At 33.1% G+C, this 23,749-nt stretch overlaps 1 protein-coding gene across 5 annotated transcripts in view; it reads left to right on the top strand.

Moving 5' to 3' along the window:
* The window catches only part of LOC128991621 (uncharacterized), a 403,846-nt gene extending 386,147 nt beyond the window's left edge, over positions 1-17,699 (top strand). For 4 of the 5 annotated variants that reach the window (XM_054414670.1, XM_054414667.1, XM_054414669.1 and 1 more), the window contains 6 exons: positions 5,322-5,506; positions 7,932-8,101; positions 9,974-10,190; positions 10,989-11,189; positions 11,832-11,962; positions 15,231-17,699. In XM_054414670.1, the coding sequence (XP_054270645.1) occupies positions 5,322-5,506; positions 7,932-8,101; positions 9,974-10,190; positions 10,989-11,189; positions 11,832-11,962; positions 15,231-15,468 (1,142 nt within the window). In that variant the 3' untranslated portion in view covers positions 15,469-17,699. The remainder of the gene's footprint in view (positions 1-5,321; positions 5,507-7,931; positions 8,102-9,973; positions 10,191-10,988; positions 11,190-11,831; positions 11,963-15,230) is intronic. The other variant, XM_054414668.1, reaches the window with a different exon arrangement.
* Positions 17,700-23,749: the final 6,050 nt, after the last annotated feature.

The following is a 23,749-nucleotide window of genomic DNA, read 5'->3' on the forward strand; positions in this document are numbered from 1 at the left end:
AGTTAGCGAGAGCGCCACACAACGATGATCAGCCAGAGAAAGTATGAGGTTCGCGCCGTAAAAAGCGAGACGGCTCCGATGATGAGAAAGAAAGTAGTGGAGTGCTAAGTGAAATAAACATTCTACTTGGTCTGTGGGGCATGCTCATGCGTGGTTGCCGTCATGCTTTCGGCGAACACCGCGGCAAACTAATTCATTAAGTTATAATTACAGTTGTGAATGCATACTGGTGTTGTGCTATTGAGTATTTGCTTACAGTATTTGCTTTATTTTGTTGAAACAAAACCAGTAGGATTAGCCAAAAGTAACTGTTTGAAACTTGCATCCAACTAAATCCATTATAGATCACATCGAAATTACTTGAGTTGTCAAGTAACCAGGAGTCGTAGTTGGTGTTTGTGGGATATTTTGCAACAATGATAAACGAAGTTTAGAATTAGTGATTGTATAATTAATTTAGTGGTCACCTGATTGTTTGGAGACAAAGATTCTTTTTATGGGAAAACTATGTACAAGACTTGTCTTTAAATGTCTTTACAAGTGTGGCCCCGGCCTTATTTGGATTAGCCTTATTAACCTATTTAGATCAATTTTAAAACGTAAATATTCCAGAAAATAAATTCTATTTTGAATATAAATGCTATGAATTATTAAGAATTAGTAGTATTTTCCCCGAGTAGTGTGACACGTTTGTTGAGTTGGAAGAATTTGAGAGCAACTTGTTCTACTCTCCCACGCAACTGATGTGAAACTTGCAACTTGCATGTTATGTAGGATGGAAACTTTCTCTGTTGGCTCCGGTTAGTCGATGTTGATTGTACAAGTTATTATAATAAGGATTATAATTAATAAGGATTATAATTATATTATAATTAATAAGGATACTTGGTTTGGTAAAGTTCTCACTTTTTTATCAACATCTAGAAGGCTGTGGGTCTTTTAACCACACATGATGTTATCAATTTAGTCTATACTTATAAGGGGTTTACTAAACTAAATGAATAAGCGACCGACTATTTGCACAGTTTCGCGCTATTAGCACAAGGTGTTGTGGAACTAAACAATTTGCTTGCGTTGATAAAAACTTGCTGCCTGGTGATAAAATCGCAACTACGACGATCTTGTGTGGGAAAAGAATGTAACATTTGTTTCGTTCACAATGTTTTTATATTCATAAATTACAATTCTATTTCATTCTCAAACCTTTTGAGTTTTTAATTTAATTTATAATATTATTGTTTTGAATCCTCGTCATTCGGTGTACCGTCAGAATGCGCCTAAATTGTTTTTTTTTCGATTAATATAGGCCTACTTAAATGCTTAGAATGTAAGATTATTTATCGAAATGTTTTACCTGCTACCTTTCTCTAATGTAGACATTATAGGATTCCTAGTAGGTGGAAATAACATTTCAATTAGTCAAACATGGTAATTTGAAACGTTACCCGGCCGAAAGTTTTACTCTTGCAGATACATCATTTTTGCTAGTTCGACATCAACAGTCAAAGCGATTTGAGTAGCACGCATACGTGAGCAATCTTATCCGGGTACTGTATGATTAAGAATCCACCTAGTTTATTAATATTCCATTTTGTATTTTCGTTATTGTTCTTTACTTATGTTTACCTCTTGAAATGTGCAATGTCTCATAGCTGAAGAGCCTACTTTACTCAAATAATTCCGCCATTTTTAACGACCTTATTTAACACACATATTTATTGCGTTTATGCTTTTGATAATTTAACGATCAAACTTATTACAAAATTACACTTAATCATAAATAATACTTACTCAGAAAAGCTATTAGAATGATATAGAAAATCCTTATCTAATGTTGGTGTTAACGTATTTCGGTACTGTGAACTAGTTGTTATGTGAGGATTAGAATGTCTAGTCCTGAGAAAGGTTTATGTTTACTGTATTCTATAAACAGATCCCCGTTAAGTTTCCGGTACTCTGCGGCTCTGTTGACTTATTTATTGCTGTTTATGTCGAGCTCTGTAGGATAGGAAAACCATTGAACAACTTCTCCCTTGTTGAGTGAGTTCCGTGTTCAGTTTAGAGACGAGCTTCCACTGGCTTACACAACGTCCAAACCACACTGAACCTTTATGATAAAATATTATTTAGGTTCTATAACATTCGCTGTCAGCTGTCACTATCACAAAATCTTAATAACAATTATTGGTGAACTGTTCGTATTACACGTTGCAAAGTTAAGTACATCCTCATTAAGTCATTGGGCTATAGACGTTTTTCACAACAGGAATGTTTTTAACATTGTTTCCACTTCGTAATCGTCTAATGACTGATGTTTTACAAACTATAAACCCTCTTACAGTACTTTGCTTGGATTTCGACAATATACTAATTTCACGTGCAAGGTTGGCCTACATAAAATGCACTTTATAAGACACTACTACTGAATCAACAATATCCATTTTTTTATCTCAAGAGGTGTAACCCACTTAAATGCTTGAACTATAACTGTATTTTACTTGGGTATAGTAATTAAATGTGAAAGCCACGTGAAAGGTGCATAACATAAACAGTTTACTACTAAAACAATATTATCTTCTTGCTACAATGTTGTCCTGACAATAGCCTACAACATGACGTGTGGCTAAGCGATGCGTTACGCTACTGTGAGATCAGCGTAGCGAGCGTAGCGACAATGTTACGCTCTTGCGTAACTGTTACGTCACTCTCGTCCCATTGTTGAACAGGCGCTAACACCTGGCTGCATAACTTCCTCCCTTACCATTGTGTCATAAACTTGAATAATGTGTTGGTAAATGTTTATTGTCTAAATGAAAATTACATAGGCCTATTGGGCCTGCTCCATTTGATAAAGATATTTTTTTTGTGATAGATATCATTTTATGTATAATTTTCATGCATGTAAATGGTTTTTAAAATATATAAATATTTGAAATATGAAATTAGAACGAGATGCTTCAGTTCTCAGTTTTTATACTCCAAGATTCAAAAAGGTTGAAAATATTAACAGCGTGTTTTACTATACTGTACTGTAAAAATTATATTTTTTAATACTTAAAACTCCATGAGAATCAGAATCTGTGGTTCAATAAGCTGTAAAGGAATAGGTACAAGTGTTTGGACATGTATTGTGACAGTATTAGTTTTTTATTTGATAAACAAAAGGAAGAACTATTTAATAGTTTGATTAACTTAAAAATGTAGATAAGGTTATTATAATTATTTATAGTAGTAAATTTACCCTTTTACCACACAAATATGTCGGTAAACAGTTTAATAGCTCTAACTACAGTATAAACGTTTAACGTGGAACCTTAAATGTAATGAGCACCGTTGTATATTTCATCGATCGTTATGAGCTACAAGCCTACTAATTGTTATTCAATTACGGTTTTATAGTCATGCTGATTTTAGGCTGCTAAATATTGCAATACATGTTAGGTATGTTATCACTGAAAATTCTTGTTTTATAGCACCACTAAAATTTTAAACAAATGATAGTGAAGATGTGATGAAATATTTACTGAAAGCTAAAACAGTAAGCCTACTTCCAGTTCTGTTGTTTTCATCTTGAACGTACAGTAACTCTAAAAATGATTAGCATGGGAAGCCGACATGGTAGTAAAACTGGTTTAATTTCTTTATAATGATGATGCCTCTTTAATTACCATTGCCAGTTCTGCAACCTGCTTTCTAATTTTACTACCTCGATAATTTACATCCCTGTAGTTTATATATCATGCTGAGAAAGTTTTAGGCTTGCACACATGTTTGATTTGAGATTTAGCACAAACTAATTTAAAGCCACAGTTTTCTTTTGAACTTCAAAATACGAGTTACTCAAACAAAACTAATTTTTAGGTGGTTGGGTTAGGATGTTTTTTATTTATTTTATTTGGAAGTTGATTTATTGTTGTGGTCGCTACAATACCAAAGTACCAATTTGGATCATGTAAAACTTGAATGCAGCTTGTTGACTTTGTTAGATTGAACCTGTTAAAATATCTGATGTTTTAGTGTATTGTGTGTAAATCAGGGCTTTTAATATTCAGGCGTGATTAACACAATTTACATTTCTCTATTGTCAACAAACAGGATATGCCACTTTTTGTTCTTTATAAGACACGAAAATGATTTCTCCCAATCAAGAATGTACTTTTGAATTTTAAAGGCATCTTAAACTTTTCGATATTAAGTCCTGTGGTACAATAATAATGTGAAAAAATAGAGGGAGCATTGTGAAAAAAAAACTTGAAAATGTAAACAACCCATTTTTAAATTAACTTCTTCAAGAATTTCACATGAATAACATTTGACTATGCATTGGATGCAGCCTATTTGGCATTCAATTTCTCTTCTAATATAACAATTTGAACTGTAAATACAGGGGATAGTCTCAATTATATTTGAGATAAAACTCTTTTACAAAAATGTACTGACTGAAATTGTAGACGAAAAATTACCCAATAGAAACATTAACAGTTTTTTGCACCTGCTATTTAATTCCATTGAAATGATGCAACATTCTTGAATTTTCCTTGATAAACTATTTAAATGTGGTCTCTTTAAAGTGACTTCGTAATGAATAAACAGGAAATTTCCAGTTATCTAAAATGTAGGCCTAGTAATTTTAGAAATTTAAAAACAAATGCACACAATTTTTTGAGGAAAACTGTATGTTTTTCAAATCTCCCCTGAGTTGATATTTCAATTATTGCTATTCTTGTCACAATAATCAGGTGTTGAAAACTAATTACTTGAAAATGTTGGTGACACCTTATTTTATACAGGTTGTTGTGGTATTCATTTTTTGGCATGAGATTTGACAGCTTCGTATGTGCAAATCACCAGATCTTAGAGATCACAGTTGTCTTTTGTTTGTGTACTATCGATGAGATCTTACTCAATATGAAATGAGATTGTTTTTTGTACAGTACAGTAGACTCCCTCTTATCCGGACTCCTCGGGACCGAGGCCAGTCCCAATAATGGGTTTTCCAGTTAAACCGACGTCCCCAAAAACTCATAAAAAAAGAATCTTTACTGTGATATTCAACTTAAATTCAGGAGAGCATTGTATTTAGACATGTGATCACTGGTATCAAATCTTTCCCACGAGAACAGTTGTTTCAGTACTGGCCACTTCCTGCCGATCTAGTCCGTATAAGAGGAAGTCTACTGTATATACCTCACAAGTATTTTGATTATCTTGCTAATTGAATTGATCAATGCTAATTGAAATATATATCGTTTAATTAGTCAATTGTACTATTGACAACTGTGAAGCTTGTGGTATTCTTCAAACGTGTTGTTGTGTTGCAGGCATGATGGAGCAGTGGCACAACCTGAGGATGAGGACGGATGAGCTGGAGAGGATGAGGTCGCTACAGAGAGAGATGGTGGCTCTGAGAGTAGAACTGGCAGACCTTACCTCTAGAGTGGCAGACACTAGGAGCGACACGCTGGAGGACCGAGACCAGCTGGAGCTCAAGATTGTACAAGTCAAGGTACGATCTGGTTAAAAAAAACCTAACGAGTGCACAGCAGAGGTTTAAGATTGTGTCAATTAGGATTATGTGTAGGAAGGGATGAGGAAAACTATCACAAATACTGAGAGTCATGCCCTTAGACTCGTGTGGTTATATTAATCCACACACAATTAATTGTTGAGATGACTGTTCAAAATACAAATCGTCAGTGGTGGGGGAAGAGTTCTTGTGTTGATGTGTGCCCTGCAAGATCTATTTATTTACAATTTACAAGATCTGTTTATCCTCACTGTAAAATTTTCCATATGATACAATTATAAGGTTTGTGTTTGGCAGTTTGGCCTTGAAGTTGCCTTATGCTACTTTTGAGGTATTGCATCACAGATGGTTCTATTTGAGGTGGTTTAGATTATTGGATTTAGTTTTTGTAAGTGACCAGAGGTAGCTTCTATAATACACCCTGTTAGATTTACTGTGACATTTAGAAGTATAAAATGTATTTATTGAACGTTTACAATTTTTATCGGCTAAATATACAAGGATAAATTTATTGAGTTCATAAACTTATCTTGCCTGACAAAAACATTTTGTGGGAAATATCCTTTTGAAGTTACTGTTGCAAAAGATATAAAATCTAGCTTCACAGCTGTTCAATATGGCATCACTTTCACTAAGTTGCAACTTCCCATATGAGGTGTTTGATGTCAAGGCTGCATTAAGACTTCTTTGTGTAACCTTTCTACTACTATGGACTATGGTGGCTTTGCTATGAGACACTCTTAGAACTAGTCTTGCCCCAGTTTACTAGTTTAGACATCGATCAAGGTTCTGTATTTGTGTTACAACCATTTTTGGTCTATGATCTTATGAGTAAGTCGTTTTAAAGAACTGCCGGTTTCCACTTATGAAATTATTGAACCAATAATGTGTCAATAGACTGTAAACTGTATTCTAGAGGTCAATCAACTAACCGTACAGCAACAGCACAGAACCAGTTTAATCGGTCTGATTTGTAATTAGTTCACTACAAGTAGATGGCCATTCTGTGAAGATGGCTATTCTGCAAGTGTTGTAAGTTGAACTTACAAAATTATTTGTTAACTTGTGGAACTTTGTACTTCAAGCTAAACTAGATCTTACAAAATAGCCTACCTGTCAGCAGTTCCAATTGTAACAATCAAAAGGTATTACATGTTTAGGTGAGTTTCATTGTCAAACACCTCAGTCCAGTTTGACAAGAGCCCAAACATGATACAACTTGGGTTGTTAAGAATGGAGTGCTCACAGATATCGTAAAATCCACATAAGTCAATATTGAAGTTCTCAAGAAATCGCAGTTGAATTTAAGCAGAAATTTACTTCACTAAATAAGGCAAATTGATTTAATTTACAAATTATTGCTTAAAATGGACTGCGTATTTTTTCTCAGAGTTACAATATTGTTGGAAAATAAGAAAACTGGCTGTAGGCTTTGTGATCAATGGCTAAAATATGTAAATTACAAATTCTTCAGGGAGGTGGGATGGGGACGTATTTTTCTAAAGGCAGCAAGAGGGTTGTATTCGGGTCACGTTGTCCACCCTCCCCTACAGCCTCACTTATCCCCCACCCCAGAGTCTTGGATCTTACCAGAATGTTCTAATTGTAACAGCGTTAACTCTTATGAGACCTTCAATGATAAACGAATTATTATGTATTAAAACTATGGTCTTTCATTATTTTTGTGACTTTTTCATCTATGACCTATGTTGATACATGTTCAAAATTAAAGATTTTTTATCTTAAGCAATTAGTACCTACAAGACAACATTTGACACAGAAGCTTCAAACAAGTTATGTGTGTTACATTAGAATCACTGCAATGTCTCACGCTAATAACCATTAACAACTCCTTTGGAAGTATATTTAACATGGAGACAGTTGCTTTGTCCAATACCTTTGGTCACTGTCAGAAGTATTTCACCAGCATGTAAAAGTTGTCAAAAGCTTCTTAATCAAAATTAAAATTGAAGTAGTTAAAGTGTGCCACCAACAGAACGTGCTGATTTAAATTAAAGATGTCTGACAAATTAGGAAACTTTTTAACCAAATCAACTATGTTATTTTTCTATAACAAATATCCTACAGCTGGTCCATACAGATGAAATGTCTACTCAAGAACCCAAAATGCAACTCTATTACTAGTGATAGTTTCGGGAGCGAGCTGGTCTACTCGTAAAGTGCTTTGGAGCTCGAGGTCCTGGGTCCAAATCCCGCCAATCATCAATCCATTTTATCCATATGATAATGAGGCAACCGACGCAATCCTGTAGGACAAGTCTGAAGTAATGTATAAAATAATTCCCCGTTAGAACCTAGACTCCTAGTATGTAAAGCTAGTACCAGTGATAGTTTGATAGTTGATACTGTAGTAGATGTTCATGTCGCCATCCTTGTGTTGCAGACTGAGCAAGCCAACCTGAGAGAGCGCAAAGCTCAGCTGGTGGAGGTCAACTCAGCTGTTCACAAGTTCTTCACAGACTCTGCGCAGAGTGAGGCCGGACTACAAGCTGCTCAGCGGCTCAAGGAGGATATCAACGAACTCTACTACGTCTGGGACGAGACCAACAAGAGGTGAGTCAGCATTGTGGTCATAGCGCTCACCTTCAAATCTGAGGGTTGCTGGTTCAATCCCAAAATAGCTTGATTCTAGATACAGATGGTGGTTGTTGTTGGGGTTCCCATTTAATGATGCTTTTGAACAAAAGATTAACAGATGGTCACAATACCAGGGTCGTTTGGACTGTCCTACAAAAACTTGAAACATTTCATTGGTACATGAAAATAAGAGAATACTAACAAAATAAACTATCTTAAATTGTTGGGACTTTGTGGTATATCTCACAGTGTGAACAGTTACCCATCTTGGATGGGTAAAAAGGTTATAACATGTTTGGCATAAAGCTTTTATGTTTATACCAAAATCAATATTTTTTGACGTGTAACTTTTTTCCAAAAATTTCATTTTATTGTTTTGATTTATCTATGTATTCTAGACTCTAAATGAATGCCTTGGCTCTCTTCTACTTCGATAGCCTAAATTAGCCAATCTAAATAAAAAGATATCTTAATATCTGATTAATTCTTGCTACTTATTCAACTCCCAGGAAAATGTCTAAATTATTCATAATTGATTTAGAAAATCATTAAATTCAGTCGTTCTAAATTATTAGTTACGATTGTCAACCCATTGAGCTATTAAACTAGTTTGCTGGATATTTTTGCTTAAAATGATTTGTATAAAAACACACAAAAACTTAAATTACTTTATATAATCTGTTATTGAGATTTATATTCTTTTAATCCTTATGAAAAAGTTGTATTAAAGCAACAAGCTTGACAAATGATGTAGAATACATTGTGTGCAATGACACATGGCGTTGTGGTCAGTAAGTGGACTGCGGCCACAGCAATAACACTTTACTTAGGGTGGAAGATTGTTTTTTAACGTCAACTTGATGGCCAGAACCCTCTTTTTACTGAGGGAGCAGATTATTGGGCCGGACTCTGGGGTCATACGATGCTGCCTTATTGCCAGAATGTGCTTTTCAAGATTGACACTGGGCAAAAACAGATACAACTTGAAACCAAAATGGAAAATAATAAATAATATTGGGAGCTCTATATCAAGGCTTAAGACAATGTTTGAATATTCTGATACTGGTTAATTTTAGTACTTTAATTTGAAATATATTATGCTATATGCAATTGTTCTCAAACGATCAGTCAACTATAGTATTTAAAAAGTGTTGACTATGTCTTATATCCAAATATTCATTTATTACGCCTACCAGATGTGCTAACATTATCAACCACTTTTCTCATTGCCATTTTCAAATAAAAAAAACATTTATTTAATTTTTTCTTTGTTATAATTGATTGCAGATGTGCTGAGGCGGTCATCATTATTAAATCTTCAAGCTTATCTTGTAAACTCCTAATTTACTTATAGTAGATTCAATAAAGGTCTTTGTTAATATTTTACACTCACTGTCACACTTTAAAGAACGATTTTACAAAAAGATGTGATTTAAAATTCCTTGTTACATTATAAAAAACCATCCAACCTTAGCAACTTTAACATCATAGTGATCAAAGAACACAGTTGAACGTTATCATATTTCTGGGTTATTTATACCAACCTACAGCACTTTTTAACAACAGGACTCTCAAAACCATTAAATATAAGGCTACCCATTATTTTCTGGACACCTTGTATTTAAATATCATCGTTAATCATCATTGCATTGAATTGTCTATTTAAGTCGCAGAAAACAATCTAGATTTTTATTTTTTCTTGAAGCATATTACAATTTTATTAACTGTGAAGAATGGTTCTTGTAAGTACTTCAGACGTCAAAATCTAGATTTTGAAAGGATAATTTTAAAATTTCCTGAGGGAGTATATTTTTACGTCAGTTTCTTGACATATGTTTATTGTTGCAGAGTGTCAGAGCAGCTAGACAGTCTATCACAGCTGTCAGCTACGTGGCAGACACTAGAGTCTCAACTGACGGAGTTGACAGTAGCTCTGCGCTCGGACCAACAGACTCTGCGCATGCTGGACTCTGCGTTGCGTGACGGCGTCGGTGTGCAGAACGTGGCCTCCTCAGTCATTGATGTTGCCAAGGTGCTCAGTGAGAAACAAGACCTCCGCTCACAGGTGAGATTCAGTTTAGAAATAAAGAGTTTAATTGTGAATAGTTAAAACTTATGAAATATGAGTGTATTTATTTATTAAGGCACAGTGGTGAAACTAAATTGACTGGGTTTCCAAGCAAACTTTGCTCGTGAGCTTACTGTTAGGATTTGGATTTGTTAGAAAAAGAATCATAGGAAGGAATAAAATAAATATAATTAAATTAGCTAAAGAACAGGTTTACTCAGTTGTAAATGTTTACACTTACCTGAGATTTTAAAATCGTTTGGAATAAAATGTGTAGAAAAAAAAGTTAGGCAGGCTATTTCTAACTCTCCCTCCCACTCTCCACTCGTAATGAGGGATCTGATAAAAGCCACACCACGGGGTGGGTAAGAATTTATTTAAAATCCCCCATCAATTTGAGAGTTTAATTTGGTTAAAACTAACCTCTTGGTCAACTTATCTATTGTAGCAGTGTTGACAGCACCAATACCAATCTTCTGGGAATCTTTAGCCCATTGCTAGATTTAGTTATTTTTTTCAGTGGAGATTTATAGCCTAATCTTTCTGCAGAAAATTAAAAAGTAGTATACATCAGCTCTAGGAGTGTCTCTCAGTGATACCTTTGATTATGAATAGAACTATAGACATTCGGTTCATATATCAAAGCTATGTTGCCAGTTTTAGATTCAAAATTTACATAGAGAGAGTCATAGATGGAGTGTGCTTATGTAAGCTACTGATTTCTGTTGAGCATGTGCACTCTTGATAGTGTTTCTAGATTATTAGTTTCAACAGAGTGTGAATTGTTTGTTTCAGCAGAGTCTCTGCGCCCTGAACGCCACCACTCCTGTGATCCTGGTGTCAGAAGGCTGTCCAGAGTCAGACTCTGGTATCTCTGACTCAGGCTCGGAGCTGGAGAGTGAGAGAGAGAGAAGACTCAGCGCGCTGCGACGGCTCGCTCACCAACTGGACACTGTATTGAGTCCCAACAGTCAAGCCATCAAGGACATAACTAGGGTGAGTGGATCTGATAACATGCAATCAACGTTGACTAGATTTAGTTTGATTTATTGACTCATCCTTCGCCAACTTTTTGATATTCTGGAATCAATTTTGAAACCAAATATTGATTTATGTTAGGTGCAAGATTAGTATAATGGAACTAACACAGAGAAAGTGTTACTTTTGCCCCCAGGCATCACTTAAACTTTTTTTTTGTAGCTGAACTTCTATTTTCCAAGAAAATCTTTAAAAAGCTATACGATATATTTTACTCATAATGTGAAGATTCTTCATGCTTTGTTCTGAAGTTCAGACACTTGTAATGTTGTACCTGGATCTTCCATGGGAGATTACTAATCCTATTGTTATTGAAGTAAAACAAGATCCTTGTGACATCAGTAGTTCAGGTATCAGTAAATTTATTTACACACTTATATCTCCCGATGTTTAATTTAATCAGTGACTAAAGATCAACGTGCCAACTCCTATGAGAAAAAAGTGAATATCCACCATCCATGTTCAAACTAAGGAATTAAGAGTCCTTGTCACTAAACATGACCTAACTAAAGCTATTCTATCTTCATTCAATGATTTTTACTGAAAAACACCACAATACAGGTGTTTGCTTCATGTTTGACATGTTTCTTTGTGCTGCAGAGGATAGACGAGGCAGAGACGGAGCTGAGGCTGCTGCAAAACACCTGTAGGAAGCTGATAGTGAAAGTAGCTCTGAGTGAGGACCATCAGACATCCTCCCTGCGCACCTCTACGTCATCACTGGCTCACAAGTAAGATACAATTCTTAAACCACCTTTACAACCTAGAAGGCTAGGTTCTAGCCCGGAACTGTTTTAAACATTACTTCCGGCTAGTCCTAGAGGGTTGCGGTATTATCAGATTGGTAAAATCCACCCTCCCCTATATACACAGTAAACGCATGTTGTGTTTCATAGAGTTATGTAGAGGGATTTTGAGAATCTGTAATAGCAGTCGTTTGTAGCCTGACAAGTTGCAATATGTTTCCTCTTTAAAATTATCTTATTAATACTCAAGAAATATTTGGATTAGGCCTAATATATTCTTGATCTTTGAGCTGGATTACGTTTGATTGGGATTTTCTCAAGATAGGGTTTGTTTTAACTCTCACCGATGATCACGACTTTATCTGCGCGATCACGCGATAAGCTGTCAACTTTGCCACGAATGCGGGAAACAATGATGAGTCTTCACAATCATGGATTACAGTCATGATTACATAGAACAGTTCAATAAAGACTGAAGATTTATGTTTATCATTATTGCCATTTTAAGTTATTTTTACTAGAGATTTTAAAAACAAACTTAAGTTGACCTTTCTGCTTGAAAAGAATAATCCTTTTTTCAACAATAGTGTTATCAGGTCCATCGCTAAGTATGTCTGACTTGAAATAATAGTAGTTTATAAAAAGTATGAGTTAAGTTAAAAATCTGGTGCCCGGTACTCAGTTGGCTAACTTTACTTGGATATATCAATTGTAAAAATATAAACTTCTTGGGAAAGCTCGCCCTTTCTTTGGAAATGATGGGAACTTCAGCCCGCAATATATCACAGACCAGAGGTTCACTAGTTGGCTTCTATCAATCCTTCTCATTGAAATGTTGTATTATATTTTAATTGTCTTTACCTTGTATTATGATGGCATTAATATTTATATTTTCAACTAATGGGGTGAACTATTATGGGGTATGGGGTGTTACTATTAGTAACAGTATAGATTTCTTGTCAATATCATTTAGTAAAATATCGTAAGGAAATAAAGATTTTATTTATTTGTTTTTTTTATTCTACTTGTAGTAGGAAAATGGGTTGGTTAGGATGGCAAAATGAAACAATTGTAATAAACCGAATATTCATATAAACTACCTCTAGGTGACTAATTGTTACACAATATATTTGTATCTTGTTGAATTGTACATCAGGAAAAAGGTTGGGAAGCATTGATCTAGATTACCAAATTTATAATGTTTGAAAAAACTCAAGTTAGTTGTAAAGAAATTGTTCTTGTATTCATGCAACATATTTGTTACAAAATCTTTACTTTGTTAATGTGCCATTTTAAACTTTTTTTCTATTTTTTTTTATGTTGAAATCTAGTTACATGTCTTGAAAAAAACATACTTAAAAAGTCAATGTAAAACCCAAATATTTTGCTGTTTGAATGGTGAAAAACTTATTTAACACACAAAAAATAATTAAATTCCCATCCATAAATTTTATGTTTGTGTGTAGAATTTGTAAGTACAAAAAAATGCATGAACCAATTTAGAGTAAAATAAGAAATATTAATAAATCACCTAGAACGTGAAAAAGAATCTTTACCTATGAATTATAACATAAACTGACAACATACATTTTTATGAGTGTTGATTATAAACTAAGTTGACCTAAAACTGTACTGATCAAGTGAAAAACCAAGCTTAAATTTAATTACCTAATAAAACTAAAAACAAATAAGCGCAAATGTCGTAAGACATTATTGTCACTAATTGTCGCAAGGGTGAAGACGCCAGTGGTGTCTCGTCGCGCTCTACGCATGGGAATGGCCTGATTTGTACACAACCCTCACATTATGTGGCAATATTTGCCAAATAAAAGACTAACTAAGCTGTGTTTGCCAGCGTCTGCTAACTCACTAATTCTAATGGTTTCTTAACCTTAAGCGGTCCCGAGTGAAACGACTTACCCGGATTAGCTTCCACTTTGCATTAACGGATCAACGGCTCAGAAACACCCACAATCTCTTCTTGGCTTTTGAATGTAGATTTTGTTGTTAATAGTTTGTGGAACTCATGAATTTTATGACTTTTTGTATTGTTTAGGATATTTTAAATTAAAAACAAAACAACATATTATTAGAGACACACTCTGTATATTTTATTCCAGATATGAATCAAGAATGAGTGTAAAGGATTGAGAGCTTGTGTAGCTTTGTTACTGACTGATCCAGGACAGCTGGGTCCAGTTTTGAACTGCAAAAAACTTTTTTTGGGAACATTTAATTTATATCAAAACTTTAACGATGAAAACTAATTTAATTACCGGTACTTTAATTTGACATGTTGATTTACTATCAATTGCCCATAACTCTTGAGTCCAATATACTGTAATTTAAATTAAATCAGAAAGCATAAAGCAAATATCTATACAATGTAAGAATCAATTACAATCTCAAGTATTAATGAGGAGATCCTCTAATTGCACGGTAATGATATAGAGGCTGGTCGGGACAGGGTGGGTGGCGCCTGAGTAACTGTACAGTGTAATTTTAATTGTGTTCACTTAATAAATAAATAGCGATGGAAGTGGCCGGGTATTGTAGTTGGGGGAGTGGCCAAGTAATGAATGGCTCTGCTATGATTGGCCACACACAGGGCCTTGCAATCAGCTGTGGTTTGTAGTATGAGTCGTATTTTGGTAGCTTTACACATTATCAGCCTTGGTCAGATTTTCTTCTAGCCTAATCCTACCAGAAGATACCATTTATACATTGATTATCAACAATTTACTGATATTAACTAAATTATTGACTAATTATTAAATTACATTACAACTAATAATGGTGTGATTTATAGCCAAAAAATGTTTGAGTGTAGAGGCTAAGCCTTTCTCACTTTTTTAATCCTATGGCTAGAAATAAAGCAATAGAATCAATTGTAATTTATCATTATTATCATTATCAATTGAGATGGGAAAGTATTTTCGATAAACATTTAAGTGTTTTGTTTGGAGCAAAAACAGTTGACAGTGAATACCGTACTAGTTTGGTTCTACATCATGTGAGTCCCTATTACAAAAAGTTATTGAGATAAATAACAATGTAATTTATTTATAAAAAATAATGTGGTACGTTTTCAACCATTGTTATTTGAAGACAACATTTTGGCTTTTCTGTTGGTACAATTTAATTTAAGGTAGTTTACATGATTTAACACTCTCCATGTTTATTTTATGATGTAGTATATAAACAAATTAGCTCAATTCTTAAACTGATATAACATGATTCACTTGTGTTGTAGAAGTGACGACGTAGACTCTGGACCCATGAGCTTCATGCCGTCAGACCCGGACAGCGACCCGGACCGAGGCTCGTCCACCCGTGGGTGGCTGTGGCGGGTGTTCCGGGCCAGTGTTCCCTTCCACATTGCCTTGCTCGTGATCCTCTGCGTCGGGTACCTGTTAGAGCCCCAGTGCTGTGACCGAATGCTCAGCAAACCTTTCTTCAGCATCAAGTATCCCAACGGAGTCGCAATGTAAATACTGGAAGAACTCTACTACTTAATTGTTTATTAATATTTACGTGTGAACTTTTGTGATTCTGTTTAAAATACCTGGGATTTGTGCTAAAGTTTTTAAAATGGATGATACAGAATTTAGTTCTATTGGCAAAAAATTACGCTATAGAATTGTATTGTCCTTATTGGAGATGATTACTTGTGCCAATATCTAAGAGTAGAGGAGGGAAAAATATTTTTATCTTGTAACAATGTACAGTAGAACCTTGATAACAAGACTCTCATAGGGATTGTAAAATAATACTTGTTATCAAGGTTGACTTCTTATCGAGGTTTGTAATAACATGTGATTAGGGGTAAAATAATTTTAATGGGATTTGAAAATGACACTTGTTATCAAGGGCGACTTGTTATCGAGGGTCTTCTTATCAAGGTTCCACTGTATAATGTGTAACATTTGTAACAACTTACTAGGCAATGATTATTGAATCCTTTTTTTAAAAGATATTTATTAAGATGGGTACAATATAAATAAACGTTACACAAATTTACTCTCGGTATTTTAAACAGACTGAAAAGAGATTTTATAATTATCTTAATCTATAAGGATAAATTAATGGTTTAAATGAATGCAATTGTTCGACTTCTGTTACTGATTTCGTTCCTATGTGATTTTCTCCTAACCATAAGCATTTGAACTATACATTTTTATAAATTATGTCTTTTACATTCTTGTTAACGAGTAAGGTAGGAAAATAGACTTTAAACTGATCGCGAGGTCCTGATGTTGTAAATAAGTACAGATATTCTATGAATATTTTGTTTCATTTTATATTAAAAAACATTTTTTATATTTGCTTCTCCCCTGCGATTTATGATCCTGAATGTTTGTTGAAATTACTTTATAAGTATTATAACTTCGCACTGTGGTATTTCTTTTAAAGCTACTGTCATAATTTTCCCTAAGTAGTTGGGGTTATGAAATGAATCGCTTGTAACAGTCAGCGATATAATGTCAATATATATGTTTATGAGAGTTGCATTCATTTGTATGTAAACAACTTGAGAGTTGTGTAACATTCTAACTTGTTTTGTCTTACTTTCATTAATGAAATGTTCTTTTAACATGTGTTTGAACGAGATGGTTTATGTGTATGGGTTGGCAAGTCTAGGCCTTGTTGGAAAGTTTGTGCCTTGTATCGTGTCGGATGTGTTAGGGCTAGAACTGAGTAACTCAGGGGAAGATAAATTATTTTAAACAAATGCCTGATGGAACATCAGTATCAATTAGTGAGATTCGTATTGTAAATGATTAAACTGTGCCATTTTGAAATTTAATCTTTTGGTTGTAAAATAATCTATCTTCACTCTTGGTGTAGTTTGTGTATTAGGTTAGATTTACCTGTATGTAGGCTAGCATCTTGAAGGATGGTTATAACAATCAAACATTGTATATCTGAGTCTTTGTATTTTTTTACTCTGTGTTTGTGTTTCCATTGCCTCGTGTTTTAAGCCAAACCATAACATTCTCAGTTGTATTTGGGCAAAGAATATTTGTTGTTTTGTTAGAAACAATACAGAGAAGTCCTCACAATAAATAGGGGTTAGCAGGGGCCAACTTCCGGTAAGATATAAAATGAAGAATAATTTTTACAGTTTTAAGAGATAACTAAAATATTGTTCTTCGCAATGTAATGACTGTAGTTACCAGAATACAAATTTTTAGAGAATAATTTGAATAAGCAAGAATACTTTTAAAGTTCTATGAAAATCATGAAATAATTTTACTTTAGATAGAATAATTCAATACGCTATTGTTTTGTTGATGACTGTATTTTATACGATATTGATTTAATTTTATTCAACTCCATGAGTAATATTGTTTTTGTTCCTATTTTATTTTACGTTGTTGTTTTGTTATTTACCTAAAATATTTATAAAATTTACCTTTAATTATTTAGTCATAGGATTGTCAACACTCGGTCTTCCCAAAATTTAAAGGAGACTGTTTAGACATTTGTATGAAATTGGGATTTGAAGAGCACAATTGAAAACGTTCTAGTTTTTTACATGACGTTTTGGGTAATAATAAGTTTCGGTATTACTTCTAAGCCAACCAATTGCTGCAACAGCAAAATTACCAATAGTACATGAGCATAACTACTTCATCTGAGGCTAATGTTTCTGTACTCAATAATTGTTGTGGTAGCCACATAATAAAAAAAGAAAATAAAAAAATGTGTAAATAACAAATGTGTTTTTGTTAAGTACCCCATTGAAATGGCATGCTCTTATTTGAAGCTTTAAAATATTAGAACTTTCAGGTATATTCTCATAAAACACACGCTTCTTTATACCTTATGGATACAAGTTTCAATATATTTGCATCTCAATCAACTTGGGAACATCTACCCAACAATTTAATGGGGAATTTATCACACAGTTAAAATTAATCATAGTGTGCATGCGCAATAAATTTCACTGATGGGCAGGTAAGCAAAATATGTATTTTGACAAATGATAGATACATAATAATCAGCTGATATCACAAAAAAAATACACCTACATCATCTAGGTGGTAAATCGAACTATGCAGTTGGTTTTGACATAATCAATATTCAATACAATTGAACCTCTTGGTTCTTGATAATCTGGGCTTTCCAATAATATGACTCTACCCCATCCCTAAAAAAATCATAGCCTAAAACCTAAAAGCAATAGTGTGTACAATTAAGTTTATTTGATTATTGGATACCGAAGTAGACATCCCGTTTCTATGAATCAGCTATTGCCATTTTTTTATTAAAAAAGATAAGTTGAGTAAGCCATTCACAGAATGTGCTAGTGTCTAAAAATAAATTGTATACCTTATTATTGTTGCTAACATAGTTTATGGGTCATAACAGTTGCTAAGGTCACAATAAGTTTTCCATCAGTTTGAATTATTGGTAAAAAGGTTTGTGTATTTGACAGAAATCAGTAATTTAGATCAGCACAATCTGTCAATGGCTCACATCAACTTTGTTAAGGATTTTAATCAAAAACTGGCAACAACTTTAACATGGGAATGGGATGTCTGGTCTTTTCATTGGTATCAAAAGTCTAAAAGTCAAAGCTTTATGTTAGAAATTTATACAGTATTGTACTGTACTTTATGAAAATGTCATAATCATGACATAATACCAATACCCATTGTGTGAAGGTTAATCAGTTGCAATTAATAGAACTGCAATACTGAATCATTGGCAAGTGGCAAAGAATCAGGGGACAAACATGGAACTCAAGCACACAAGCGCTTCCAAAGAGCTCGTGAAAAGGTCATTGCACATATACTGCAATTACTGTGGTATTTATTGTTATTATATATGTCAGTCATTGCGCTTCACTCCGGCAGGTAGCAGCACGTGTCTGAGCTGTGTTTGCAATTGGATTATTGTGATTCGATATTTGTAAGTGAGTACAGTAAAGTGTGCTGTTGATAGCCCAATATTGCTGGAGGGAAGTGAACAAAAGAAAAACAGGAGAGCATTAAAGCATTGTATAGTTAATTTTGTATAGAAACTAAATGTCTCAAATACATAATTGTGAACAAATTTTATCTTGCCTAACACAAAAATTTGATTTATTGGATGTACTTCAACTATATATAAAGCTCATAAGAAACACAAAATATTGAGAAAACTGTAAGCAGCACACCTATCAACCAGATACTTGAATGGAAAGTCTTAATAAGAAACTTTGTCAAAATAAGCAATAAGTACGATCGAGCTTTGCCTGTATAATCCATGGTTTAGTGTACTAAACTGCGTTTTTACAGTAGTCCCACATTACAGTATTCTCTTCTGTATCATAAATGTTATCAACTATCAATTATCAATTTTTTGAGATGGGCACGCCTTAAACCCAAATATGAGCGAAGGAGATTGTAGAATGGAGTGAGATTATCTATGTAGCTTTGTTACTGACTAAGATCAACCTGGTTCATCATCAGTCAGGATCATTTATTTTAAGCCCAATGATCAGGAACAGCTGGGTCCGGTTTTGAGCCCTCAAAAAGCTATTGACTTTTCTCAGAATCGGACTGGCAACAGTGACTTAATCATTGCTATGGAGCATTTCAATTCCTCCGGCTACCCAGCCAGTCATTCTCATGCCCCCACCACCCGGGCAAAACAACTAGTTTTCTTTCAAAAGAATTATTCTTGTAAGGGGTCTTCACCTTACACCGTAATGTTTGAGAACTAGTACAAAAAGTTGAAGTAGTACTATTGCAATCAAGGAATGCATATATTTGGCAGTGAACCATTTATGATATTATTAAGTGTTGCACATAGATAAAAAATATAGGAATGAATAAATAGGAGTAAATAAGCAGTACGGTAAATAACAAATAAATAAAAAAAAGGGAAATATCATAATACCAACAGACACCAACTAATACAAATTTTTCAAACCATTGCTTCCTACCTAGGGGATCTAGTTTAATGTAGTTGTCCATTAAAAAATATATTGGATAAGTATCATTAGTATCATAAGTATCATCATGAGTATCATGATGAGTATCACAACTATCATAAGTATCATCATGAGTATTATGAGTATCATTAGAATCATGATGAGTATTATTAGTATCATGAGCATCATGAGTATCATAAGTATCATGAGTATCATCATATGTATCATTAGTATCATGAGTATCATGAGTATCATCATGAGTATCATGAGTATAATGAGTATCATCATGAGTATCATGAGTATCATCATGATTATCATAAGTATCATGAGTATCAGCGTAAGTATCATTAGTATCATGAGTATCATGAGAATCATCATGAGTATCATTAGTATCATCATGATAATCATTAATTTCATAAGTATCATCTTGAGTATCATGAGTATCATCTTGAGTATCATGAGTATCATCTTGAGTATCATGAGTATCATCATGAGTATCATCATAAGTATCATTAGTATCATGAGTATCATGAGTATCATCATGAGTATCATGAGTATCATCATAAGTATCATTAGTATCATGAGTATCATTATAAGTATTATTAGTATCATGAGTATTATGAGTATCATGAGTATCACGATGAGTATCATTAGTATCATGAGTATCATCTTGAGTTTCATGAGTATCATCATGGGTATCATTAGTATCATTTTTTCATAAGTATCTTCATGAGTATTATGATGAGTATCATTAGTATCATCATAAGTATCATGAGTATCATTATGAGAATCATGAGTATCATCATTAGTATCATTAGTATCATCATGAAATTATTAGTATCATGATTATACTAATGATACTCATGATGATACTTATGATACTAATGATACTCATGATGATACTTATGATACTAATGATACTCATGATGATACTTATGATACTAATGAGTATCATGAGTATCATGATGAGTATCATTAGTATCATGAGTATCATCATGGTTATCATTAGTATCGTGAGTATAATCATGAGTATCATGATAAGTATCATTAGTATCATAAGTATCATCATGAGTATCATTAGTATCATGAGTATCATGATGAGTATCACAACTATCATAAGTATCATCATGAGTATTATGAGTATCATTAGAATCATGATGAATATTATTAGTATCATGAGTATCATCTTGAGTATAATGAGTATCATAAGTATCATGAGTATCATCATAAGTATCATTAGTATCATGAGTATCATGAGTATCATGAGTATCATGAGTATAATGAGTATCATTTTGAGTATCATGAATATCATCATGAGTATCATGAGTATCATCATGATTATCATAAGTATCATGAGTATCAGCATAAGTATCATTAGTATCATGAGTATCATCATGAGTATCATGAGTATCATAAGTATTATTAGTATCATGAGTAGCATCATGAGTATCATGAGAATCATCATGAGTATCATCATAAGTATCATTAGTATCATGAGTATCATGAGTATCATCATGAGTATCATGAGTATCATGAGAATCATAATGATGAGAATCATCATGAGTATCATAAGTATCATCATGATAATCATTAATTTCATAAGTATCATCTTGAGTATCATGAGTATCATCTTGAGTATCATGAGTATTATCTTGAGTATCATGAGTATCATCATAAGTATCATTAGTATCATGAGTATCATGAGTATTATCATGAGTATCATGAGTATCATCATGAGTATCATGAGTATCATCATGAGTATAATGAGTATCATGAGTATCATCATGAGTATCATTAGTATCATGAGTATCATCATGAGTATCATGAGTATCACGATGAGTATCATTAGTATCATGAGTATCATCTTGAGTTTCATGAGTATCATCATGGGTATCATTAGTATCATTTTTTCATAAGTATCTTCATGAGTATTATGATGAGTATCATTAGTATCATCATAATTATCATGAGTATCATTATGAGAATCATTAGTATCATGAGTATCATCATTAGTATCATTAGTATCATCATGAAATTATTAGTATCATGATTATACTCATGATAACTCATGATTATACTCATAATACTAATAATACTCATGATGATACTTATGATACTAATGATACTCATGATGATACTTATGATACTAATGAGTATCATGAGTATCATGATGAGTATCATTAGTATCATGAGTATCATCATGGGTATCATTAGTATCGTGAGTATAATCATGAGTATCATGATAAGTATCATTAGTATCATAAGTATCATCATGAGTATCATGATGAGTATCACAACTATCATAAGTATCATCATGAGTATTATGAGTATCATTAGAATCATGATGAGTATTATTAGTATCATGAGTATCATCTTGAGTATCATGAGTATCATAAGTATCATAAGTATCATGAGTATAATGAGTATCATCATGAGTATCATGAATATCATCATGAGTATCATGAGTATCATCATGATTATCATAAGTATAATGCGTATCAGCGTAAGTATTATTAGTATCATGAGTATCATCATGAGTATCATCATGAGTATCATGAGTATCATAAGTATTATTAGTATCATGAGTAGCATCATGAGTATCATAAGAATCATAATGAGTATCATTAGTATCATCATGATAATCATTAATTTCATAAGTATCATCTTGAGTATCATGAGTATCATCTTGAGTATCATGAGTATCATCTTGAGTATCATGAGTATCATCATGAGTATCATCATAAGTATCATTAGTATCATGAGTATCATGAGTATCATCTTGAGTATCATGAGTATCATCTTGAGTATCATGAGTATCATCATGAGTATCATCATAAGTATCATTAGTATCATGAGTATCATGAGTATCATCATGAGTATCATGAGTATCATGAGAATCATAATGAGTATCATGAGAATCATCATGAGTATCATTAGTATCATCATGATAATCATTAATTTCATGAGTATCATCTTGAGTATCATGAGTATCATCTTGAGTATCATGAGTATCATCTTGAGTATCATGAGTATCATCTTGAGTATTATGAGTATCATCTTGAGTATCATGAGTATTATCTTGAGTATCATGAGTATCATCATGAGTATCATCATAAGTATCATTAGTATCATGAGTATCATGAGTATCATCATGAGTATCATGAGTATCATTATGAGTATCATCATGAGTATCATGAGTATCATCATGAGTATAATGAATATCATCATGAGTATAATGAATATCATGAGTATCATCATAAGTATCATGAGTATCATCAATAGTATCATGAGTATCATGAGTATCATTATAAGTATTATTAGTATCATGAGTATTATTAGTATCATGAGTATTATGAGTATCATGAGTATCATCATGAGTATCATTAGTATCATGAGTATCATGAGTATCACGATGAGTATCATTAGTATCATGAGTATCATCTTGAGTTTCATGAGTATCATCATGGGTATCATTAGTATCATTTTTTTATAAGTATCTTCATGAGTATTATGATGAGTATCATTAGTATCATCATAAGTATAATGAGTATCATTATGAGAATCATTAGTATCATGAGTATCATAATTAGTATCATTAGTATCATCATGAAATTATTAGTATCATGATTATACTCATGATAACTCATGATTATACTCATAATACTAATGATACTCATGATGATACTTATGATACTAATGAGTATCATGAGTATCATGATGAGTATCATTAGTATCATGAGTATCATCATGGGTATCATTAGTATCGTGAGTATAATCATGAGTATCATGATAAGTATCATTAGTATCATAAGTATCATCATGAGTATCATTAGTATCATGATTATCAT

The sequence above is a fragment of the Macrosteles quadrilineatus genome, unplaced genomic scaffold (genome assembly GCF_028750875.1).
Source record: "Macrosteles quadrilineatus isolate MER2022 unplaced genomic scaffold, UCM_ALF_1.0 Scaffold_4__1_contigs__length_99947679, whole genome shotgun sequence".
In the NCBI taxonomy this organism is placed as follows: Eukaryota; Metazoa; Arthropoda; class Insecta; order Hemiptera; family Cicadellidae; genus Macrosteles; species Macrosteles quadrilineatus.